Source organism: Sprattus sprattus (assembly GCF_963457725.1).
Source record: "Sprattus sprattus genome assembly, chromosome: 3".
In the NCBI taxonomy this organism is placed as follows: domain Eukaryota; kingdom Metazoa; phylum Chordata; class Actinopteri; order Clupeiformes; family Clupeidae; genus Sprattus; species Sprattus sprattus.
This window is the reverse complement of record NC_137922.1, coordinates 4,611,229-4,621,717: the sequence shown is the minus strand read 5'-3', so window position 1 is coordinate 4,621,717 and position 10,489 is coordinate 4,611,229. Positions and strand designations below refer to the sequence as shown.

The following is a 10,489-nucleotide window of genomic DNA, read 5'->3' as shown; positions in this document are numbered from 1 at the left end:
AATAATCATGAATTATTAGCTAATTGATTAGAACTGATCAAAACACTGATCAACCCAAAAGGTGCCTGGGTGACGGCGACTGACCTGCCGGAGGTGTTGGAGAGCCTGACTGAGAACCTGAACGCCAACACCAAAGGGCGCTCAAAATACTCACCCCAAGTAGAGATGTTACCATGGGGACAGAACCTTGCTCGCTCATTCCCAAAGTCAATATACCACTACGACTACATCCTTGCAGCAGACGTAGTCTACAGTCACCATGGCAACCTGAATAAGCTTCTGGACACCATGTGTCACTTCTGTCAGCATGGAACCACCCTAATTTGGGCAGACAAGTTTCACCACAAGTCAGACCTGGCCTTCAAAGCCAAACTCAAGAGGTTTCTTCACACCAAGCTGCTTGTGGAGGTAGGAGATGTGAAGGTCTACATAGCCAGGGGGAAGGTCACAAGGACATCCTCCTTCTGGACCATCTGACTGGACTGGTGCACTGAGGTTTGAAGTCAGAAGTTTTTGGCTGGTACTGATACTAAACATCTTGACACACAAGGTCTGAGCAAGTTCACACTCTAAGGATATATGAGCATGGTTTTCTCAATCTCAACATACATCTCATTTAGCAAATACCTGCATTTCCCCCTTCAAAATATCTTAAACTTAAATAAAACATTTGTTTTTTACGGTGAACTGGTTGATCATGTTGCCTCCCTCACAACATCTTTAATGGAAACACAAACAGTCACCAGATGTGTGATATTTTGTCTGTTTTTATTTCCACTTTCAAATAACTTTGAAAGGTTGTGACATAACTCTACACATTCAGTGAGATAACAAAAGAGTATGACTGGAGTCCATTGGAAACACAACAGTGTAAGGTAATACTTGTACATACAGTTACTGCTAAATGTCTGCATGAGCTAGGTTTATTCTATACTTTATAATTACAATTTCATAAATATTTCTGAGAGACGTCTTTGACATCAAACCTGTATGTGATATGCAACCCGTGACTGAAGTCATATGAGGATTTCCAAGTTAGTGTGAGTTTTAAGGCAATCTTAAGAGGAACTGCTGTAAATAAGGTCATAACAGCAAAAACCTGAACAGAAAAAAAAACAAAATGATTTGTTTATAACACACAGGGATAAGTCAGACCCTTCCTCACATACCCTCCCAGTACTAGACACTCCAGCCCTGGGAAGCACACGGCTAAGGTCAAAGGTCAAACAGAAGGATATCTGGGATATAGAGTCCATGGTGACTTTGGCATTGGTGGTCATGCATACAAATCCAGTTTCGCACACTCAAAAGAAAAACAGGCCGTGTTAAAAATGTCTGTCTACATGAAGTTTTTTTTTTTTTAATTAAACAACACAATTAAGGGAGGACTGGACCTGTTACATTCTCTCGCTCTCTCTCACACACACACACACACACACACACACACACACACACACACACACACACACGTTGTAATGAGTCATTCTTGAGAAGGTAGAAGACTGAACCCGGCCTGTTTCAGCTGTGTGAATAAAAAGCTCAGTCACATTTATTCTGAATTTACAAAAAAACTGTTACAAAACATGCATACATTTTACATAAATGTCAGAAAATAATATGGATTAATTACATTTGATATTGCCTTGGTAACTGTTTGTGATTATGCACATCTACAAATTCCTTCACAGAGAACGGGGTGACCCTTCCTGTGGACCGTCCGTGTTAAGATTGTCCCTCCGTGTTAAGATTGTCATAACCATGTCCTGACACACACAATGATCCAGTCATCAGCCATCATATAGTCACGGTTGAACGAGACAAACATGTTGCCCTGATCAGTAATAGTCATCACAGCTCTCAGATTAATATGTGACATAGGTGTTACGTTATTAACTTATCAGCGGTCAACACACCAAATATTTTGAGAGCTGTCATAACAAAACAGACACTGTTAACTAGACACTGGTTTATCACTGGGCATGGACTACTTTGGCATGTCAGGATGTGCCATGACAGGTTTATGACAGGTCTATGACAGGTTTATGACATGGTTATGCCAATGTTATGACGGAAGGTTTAGAGAAAGTGTTACTGACAACTGTTTATGATTCAAGGAGGCTACCGTTAACCCAATGGTCCGACAGACACACCCAGTGTCCACCAGGGGGGCCTATCAGCCTGGGGAGTTGTTTCCACATACAGAGATAAAGACCAGTACACTGTGGTCGCACCTATTGACCAAATTCAGAATGGCATTAACTCAGTATTACAGAGATGGTCCAGTCATAAAACATGACACTGAAAACATGAGCTGAGCACTTATTTCTCTGTCTTTCTCTGAGCACTTATTTCTCTGTCTTTCTCTGAGCGTTCAATTCTGTTTTATATATTAATGAGGGTGCAGTGTGCAGAGGGTCACACACACTGTGGGAAGGAATTAGGTTCTTCTTTGAGTGCGCAGGAAAGGACTTTGCTTATGATCAATCAATCAATTTCAACCTGTAAGTTTCTACTGCATTTATCATTTGTTTGTATTGCGTGTGTGTCTGTGCATTTTGCATTCTGAACATGCGAGCAGCCCATGGGCTGCCAGTTAAAATGCCAGCGGGGTCCGCAGGCTCTTAGAAGGGGGTGTAGTCGGAGGGGTACATGATGGGCAGCCAGCTGTCAGTGAAGTTGGCACAGTGCATCCACTCCAGTGACCGCATCAGCTGCAGGAAACACAGGGACAGAGGAGAAAGCATTACCAGCACTTCCTCCATAAATACTGTGTGGTGGTGACACATAGTGCTGCGGATCTTTAAACAAAATGGAACATAACCTAACTCCTGCCGTATTTACAGCTGTTCATAACCTAACTCCAGCCGTATTTACAGCTGTTCATAACCTAACTCCTGCCGTATTTACAGCTGTTCATAACCTAACTCCTGGCGTATTTACAGCTGTTCATAACCTAACTCCTGGCGTATTTACAGCTGTTCATAACCTAACTCCTGCCGTATTTACAGCTGTTCATAACCTAACTCCTGGCGTATTTACAGCTGTTCATAACCTAACTCCTGCCGTATTTACAGCTGTTCATAACCTAACTCCTGCCGTATTTACAGCTGTTCATAACCTAACTCCTGCCGTATTTACAGCTGTTCATAACCTAACTCCTGCCGTATTTACAGCTGTTCATAACCTAACTCCTGCCGTATTAACAGCTGTTCATTGCATAACATTCAGTCCAAAGGGTTCCAAAGTTGTAACTGTAGTAACCACCATGCCTTAAAGATGAATACAGATTCCCACTCTAATCTTCAATAGAATTCATCCCATCCCAAACACCCTAATACATTTGGAATGATGATGCCACTTTTCCTGAGATGAACACTGAAATAAATGATTGATCTAGGACTAGGTCAAGTCATGTAATAATTGTTTTACAGTCAAATTTACACATTTCAACACATCTTCATCATTTGCCAGAATTTGTTTGAATAAAAAGGACTATGACCAGACACCATATGACACCGTTAGTGTTTCTGGTTTTGTTTGTTACGTTTGTGTGCTTACAGTCTTTTTGCAAATGCACATTTTGCCACTGTGCGTGTTTACATAAACCAGGCCCACTGGTTTGTAAATGCAGTTATTGCAATGATTGCCTACCATGTCTATGAAATGCCACATTAACATAGCATTTAAATTGGCATAGGCCATATTCTTATTTTTTCTTCTGATCAGGGTTTTGAGACCATGTCATCACCAATAAACCAGACATGCAGCCTACCTGAGCACAGTTCTTCCAGTTGTCTTTGCTGGGTCTGTCTTCCACTATTTTAGATGCATACTTCAGAGCCCTCCCATACATCTTGTTCACAAGCGCATGCTTGTAGGAAAAGCTTAAAACCTAAGAGTAAAACAAAACAGTTTCACATCTCATCCTGGTCTGCAGTGAAAGGACAGATAGCACCACACATTTTTGTAAACGTCTGAAAGTAAATAAGAATATTTCACAATATCATCAGAGAGAGAGAGAGCCCGTGTACTAGTCTCTGATTGATTACATTGTCATTGAAACAGACTGAATGAATACCAATCATGACCTACACACCTTTGTATCTGTGAGCTCTGCCCATTTCTGCACCTCCCAGAAAGTGTGATTCAGGGCGCTGGCCACATCCTGTGAGTCGTCGTCGGAGCTGCACACACCCAGGGGACCGGCCCCCGCGATGGGTGCCTCACCCAGGGGACCCGCCCCCGCGATAGCTCCCTCCTCCAGTGGAGCCTGCAGCAGCTGGTCAGCCAGACCGCAGCCTTTCCTGCACAGAGCATCCAACAGAGACGACTTCTGCTTCTCCATGTCGCTGTACACACACACACACACACACACACACACACACACACACACACACGGAGAGAAACAAACAATAAATATGCAAAAGGTTACCCAAGGGCTGGTATTGTGAACTTGTTGGGGAGGCAGCAGAGTAATGATTGCAGTGGAGTACTGATCTGATTGTAATACCTCTTGATGGTGGCAGCATCGGGCCGTGGGTCTGTCTTCAGTGAAAGGTACACCGCCAGGGCTGTCTGGTCAATGTGGGAGACAACCACATCTGCAGCGGCTACGACATCTGCCAGCCGTTTCAATCGCTCCTGCACAGTAGATTACAGGTCAGGCATAACCAATCATCCAATGAAAACCAGATCAAGTATCCAGCACTCCAGCCCAATCAAAAAAGCTGAGCCAGCAAGACGAACTAGAGAGCACCTTCTCTGAATCCAGTTGGTGCAGACGCTGGACATGAAGAGGTAAATAGGTACTGAAGTTCTCCTTCAGCTCCTCATACACAGTGCTGTTGTCCAACCTGGGAGAGGGGAGGAGAGGAACACACACTCAGTATCATCGCACAAACAACTCACTGCAGTTTCAGATCCATATCCAAGTAGTGTCAAAATACAAAATCAGCACCTATTCTGAAGCACAATATTGGAAACTAACACACACGACAGTTCAAGCAGAATCCTGGTCGATCCTCCTCGGACTGTCCTGTATATTAAGTGTATAAGGTCTCACTTATGGATGGCTAGGTATTGCAGAAAGGTGACAATACTCACTTGGTCATCCACTGGATTTTCAAATCCCTGAGGGCTTCAGAAAACTCTTCTTTTACATCCTTCTCTTTCTCTCCATCCTTCTCTTTCTCCTTTCCACCATTCTTGGCTTTGTTGGGGGCAGAGATCAGGTGGTAGACCAGAGGGACAGTGTCCTAAAGAGGCCACAGGACAACACAGTGTTAGAGCCATAAATAGAGACTTTTATTTTGACACATTGTTTTTGACCTTTTGAAGACAACCGTTTAGTTTTAGAAAAGAACACAGAAGCACACAGAGGTATACAGTTTTTTTGACCGAGTTTAATTGTAAAGTAGGAATCATTTATTTATGTATGTACATAGATACCTGAAGATAACGAAATTTCAACTTTTAAGCTTTGCACGCGTTCAATTCTTTCCCCGAGTGCTTCAAAAGAAAATGACACAGATATTGGATCTGCTGCCATTACACACAGAGATGTCAAAACATCATTTTACAGCACGTGACACAAGCATCAGAAGCACAAAGACTCTCCTGAAACGAGCCGTATCTCAAGTGACCATATCTCCAGAACACCTTCATTGAGCTGCAACACCAACATCATCGGCACCTTGCACCATGACCACTTTGATGAAGAATATTCACAAACTATAATCTTCGAGGACAGTGGTTTTACACTGATAGCAAAAGATTGTAAACCAAAGAAAAAAATTGCAATATGCTTACTGCAAACACAACCTTGAATAGAGCGTTTGGGAAGGACCGTGAGAAAACCTCAAATTCCCCTGAATCAAAACACAGCTGGTTTACTATACCCTTGGAACCCCAACTAACCCACGCAACAGGCTACTCTAATCTGCCATTATTCAATAGGAATACTGAACTATTTAACTAATAGTAACTAGTTGCAGACCTCTGCATCTTTTTAATATATATATATATATATGTATATATGCTTATAAAAATGATTAAGTGAGACAGACAAGGTGCATTCTAGGGGTCAATTACATCATCACAACAATGATGGCACTACAGTCCAACAGATAGTCACCCCTTGGAAACCCTTTAAATAAAGTCAGCAGAAATGTTGTGACAACAGAATGCTTTGTTTTGTCCTAATTGCTAGTAATACAATAAGAAGTAAAGTCTGTGTTTTGGAGAGGCTACAAATTCATGTGATTTCAAAAGCACGTTATGTGCCTATACGTGCCTATACTACTGTCACACAACTCCTTTAATGCCACCGAAAAAGATAGACCATATCGTATATGAAACTTGCCCCTCAGTTCCTGTTCATTTGATGCCATCAGGCACATTCAAGTGAGATCATCCCAAGATGACTCGTGAATACAACATGGAAGGGAGAAATGAAACCCATTGTGAGCAATCATTGGGAGGGAAAGCCTAGCCACAGCAGAAGTGGGGTGGAGGCATACTTCTAGTGTTTCTGGCCAGGCGTTCACGTCCTAGAACTGTATGCTAAAAAGCTGTGACATTTTGTTCACCAAACAGGGACGGGCCCCTGAGTCAAACCCTTAGTCCCTCAGCACCAACATTACAGGTGACGGGCCCCTGAGTCAAACCCTTAGTCCCTCAGCACCAACATCACAGGTGACGGGCCCAAACCCTTATCCCTCAGCACCAACATTACAGGTGACGGGGTGATGTGTCAATGTTGGAGGTGCGTGTATGCATTCAACTATTTACTACTTATCTACTAATACACTCAATTGCATACATTTATTTCATACTGGACCGGCCATTTTTGATTTGATTCAACAATTCTTTTTCAAATTGCCACCAAATTTGGAAGAAATTATCTTTAAAAAAAATGCTAAGCAGGATGTCCAAATCTCAACAATGCTTTGATGCATCTACTTCAACCTTGGTGGACTGTCTTGGGACCAGGTCCAGAGAATGTCTCACAAAAAGTTTGACTTGACCACTCGATCACCACTACTACAATACGGACAAATGTGTTTTTCGTCTTTGGCCTAAAAGCATTCTTCTTGTTTGACGCCTTGGTGAGCTCAACATTAGCACATGATGCCATCTTGTGTAGGACAAAGATGCCAAACAAACCTCAGAAATGCAGGTGTAGACACCAAAGATGGCATCTTGGTAGAATTATCCCTAAAGACATTTGAATCTACATGACTTCAGGTTGTCATAGCAACTCTACCCTATAAAAAATGTGCTTGACCTCCACTATAATCACAAAATGGAATGCTATTTTAGAAAAGTCGTACACTTGCTTCCTAACTAGGTACTGAACAAAATCACTGCCAACTGTAGAGATTTGATCATGTGTTTGGTGTATGAGTAGCTGTGTCACTATGTGCTTCATGGACATACTGTGGAAATGACCAACAGTTAGCACTGGGCTTCGGTGACTGTTGTTAAGATGTAAAGTAGATTACAACCACAAAAGTCTTGTAAAAATACATTGGACAGTGATCAATCAAGTGAGTATTTTCCCAAAATGTTGTAAACCAGCTATGTTTTGATGTTTGGTTCATATACAAACTGATCACAAATGTTGAGGTGTGTTTCAAATGCAATTATCATATTTCTGACTGTCCATCTGTCTGTCTGTCTGAGTGTCCAATTGGCTACTGATGTGCCTATCTATTGATTAGGCTAGGCTTAACGGTATATTCTAGAAAAAAGACATTTTACTACACAGCGGCAGGCGTGTGTCTTCCACGTCAAAGAACAGAGTGAAAAAGCCTTCTACCTTAGAACAGTTCTAGAAGACATTATTCAGGTCACTGCCCATCTCTGAGCACACACCGTCACACTGTCACACACTGTCACCATTCACCACAACCTCTTCACAGTTATCAGTGCTCAGGGGAGGAGCCAACAGATGACTGGCGTGAGAAAAATGAATGGAAATGTGTTTTCGATAGCACTGGTATACACAACAAACAATTCTTTTCACCCACTTGAAGGAAAACAATATAGATTTGATCATGAACAAGTAACTTACCCCTTACATGTTTTGTGTGTGACTTAAACTGAGTAATTAAACGAGTGTCTTTAGAGAGGTCAGTAACCTAGGTCAGGCAGTACCTTTTTAAACTTTCCTTGTCGTTTTGCAGTGGCCTGGCCCTGGTGGTTGAAAACAATCATGAGAAAGAGAAAACAGGTGCACACTTGTCAAACATCCTTTCGCTCTCGGTCTCTCTCCCTCACCTCTTTCTACATCTGATAGTTTTAATCGTCTCCTTCCATCCTAAATCTTTTTTTTTATTACAAAGTTGCATCCTCATCCAAATGACTATGCTGAAGGTGTCATGTCTTCATGCTCTGCTGCAGATCAATATAAATGAACTTGGGTTGGACCATTTCTGTGATGCTGTACAACACAGGACCCCATAGATTGCTTTTCAAAGTGTCTTGGCAAATCACAGGAACTATTTCTGCTGCTTATGGAAAGATAAGCAGGACTCTAAAATGGGATTTAAGTCGATGCGGCAGGACAATGGGGTGATAGAATCAGAGGACAATGGCTGACAAGGGCTGCAATACTGATGACTGTGTTTAACAGTTTAGAGAACTGGAGTAGTTTTATAAAGCAAGAAAAAAATCTCTTATAATATAAATCTAAATGCTACAGGACTCTATATGTGCTATGAGGCGAAGTGGACTATGAGGATATATTGATCAAAACTGTGTCTTCTCAATCAATGATAGTATGTGCTCACCCAATCATCTGAAAAAAGATGGAACAAACTAGTGAGTCCTTAACAAAGACAGTTCCTACTTTAAAAAACTCAACCTCATTCTTGAGAAGTGGTGAAGAGGGCTAAGTGGAACGACTAAGACTGTAAACTGGGTCTCTAAATTCATAGCTTGAGTCATTCTTCAGTCAGTAACAAGCACTTCACTACAACACCGACCCCAAAAAACGGATTCACTTCCATAGTTTAGAAAGTTCATTCTAACATCTAAGAAGAAGAAGACCAGACCACAGGAAACATTATTTTCACCTGACAATACAACTTCAAAAACTAAAATGATCCCAATAGTTGACCTTCTTTCTTTGATGCTTAGCTGATTTGGGTGGTTGCCTTGATGAGCTGAACCTGTGGGGACCCTGAATACCCCTGTTCTAATGTGGGAAATGGTACTAGAATAAGAGTCCTATCCCCATCAGCCACTCTTAAGCCATAATAAAGATAAATAAAAACAGCTAACCAACCTGGAAGATGTTACCCCTGGGAGAGATCTGTTCATTAAAATAAGCTTGACTAATAACACAATCACCCAAACATAAACATAAAGTTCATCTTCCATCAGTGAAACCCAAGCAGATCAACAGTTTATAATCCAGCCCACTGCAGTCCCACAGAATAAACAAATGATAAAGGAAGCACGGTAGAATAGGTGGGTTGCACAGAGCCAAATAGCATACAAAGAAACAGGGCAACTCACTGCTTTCTTTCCGTACTCGGTCTTGGGTACAACCAAGGATCCGGTCAGGTAGCAGCCTGGACCAGTGCCTTTGGGGATTCTGTGAAGAAATAAACAAAACAAAAATTCACTCTAGTGTGTAAAAGGGATGTAAAGTCTCATGCATTCCTTTAGCATATTATAGAAGTTACCATCACTGACAAACTGTGAGAACAAGATACTCTGCAAGTCTTCCAAAGACAATGCCCTCACAATAGACACCTCCTCAAAAGCAATACAAAAACGTTTTGATCAGTTTCGATATTTTGCGACATTTAGAGAAAAAATTAACAAAAATATGTAGAAAAAAAAACGAATAGAGTGAGGCTTGCCATCCCTGGCTTACTTTGCATGGTTGCCTGACGACATTGGTAAATAAAGGCTGCACATTGCTTACGTGTTGACTTGAACAAACCATAGTTCACACCAACACGTCAGGTGAAGAACCCAGCGGTTGCACTGGAGTTCGGAGCAGCAAAATGGACCAGGTGTGAAAACAGCCTTCGTGTCTAGTGTTTGGGCTTGGTGTGTTTGTGTAGGGGGGACGCACTTGTCATCAGGCAGGGCTGTGATGTAGAATGGCTGACAGGCTCCAGGTGAGAGGGTGAGGGAGTTGACCTTCTTCTTGGCCAGCAGTGCGGCACGATGGCTCTCGTAGACATCCAGGCTGAGCGTGGTGGACAGGCGGTGGGCCACGATGAAGGGTAGGTCCTTCAGGCGCTCCAGCTCAGTCACCTGTTCGTGACGCACCTGGAGCCTCACGGTGTAGTCTCCCTTCTCCAGTTTCAGAGAGTACTGTGATCACACACACACAAACACCCACACAGAATACACCATGATTAAAGTTTCAGAGAGTACTGTGATCACACACACACAAACACCCACACAGAATACACCATGATTAAAGTTTCAGAGAGTACTGTGATCACACAAACACCCACACAGAGTA

The 10,489-nt window shown here is 42.2% G+C and overlaps 1 protein-coding gene across 2 annotated transcripts in view; it reads right to left on the bottom strand.

Annotated features, from left to right (window-relative positions):
• Window positions 1–751: 751 nt before the first annotated feature.
• Window positions 752–10,489, bottom strand: part of tpp2 (tripeptidyl peptidase 2) — a 25,781-nt gene continuing 16,043 nt past the window's right edge. Inside the window, exons 21-29 of one of the 2 annotated variants that reach the window (XM_080834444.1) lie at window positions 10,091–10,335; window positions 9,523–9,601; window positions 8,158–8,196; window positions 5,104–5,255; window positions 4,757–4,853; window positions 4,511–4,641; window positions 4,097–4,349; window positions 3,773–3,892; window positions 752–2,711 (exon numbers count right to left, since the gene is read on the bottom strand). In XM_080834444.1, coding sequence (XP_080690570.1) covers window positions 2,622–2,711; window positions 3,773–3,892; window positions 4,097–4,349; window positions 4,511–4,641; window positions 4,757–4,853; window positions 5,104–5,255; window positions 8,158–8,196; window positions 9,523–9,601; window positions 10,091–10,335 — 1,206 coding nt within the window. In that variant the 3' untranslated portion in view covers window positions 752–2,621. The remainder of the gene's footprint in view (window positions 2,712–3,772; window positions 3,893–4,096; window positions 4,350–4,510; window positions 4,642–4,756; window positions 4,854–5,103; window positions 5,256–8,157; window positions 8,197–9,522; window positions 9,602–10,090; window positions 10,336–10,489) is intronic. The other variant, XM_080834445.1, reaches the window with a different exon arrangement.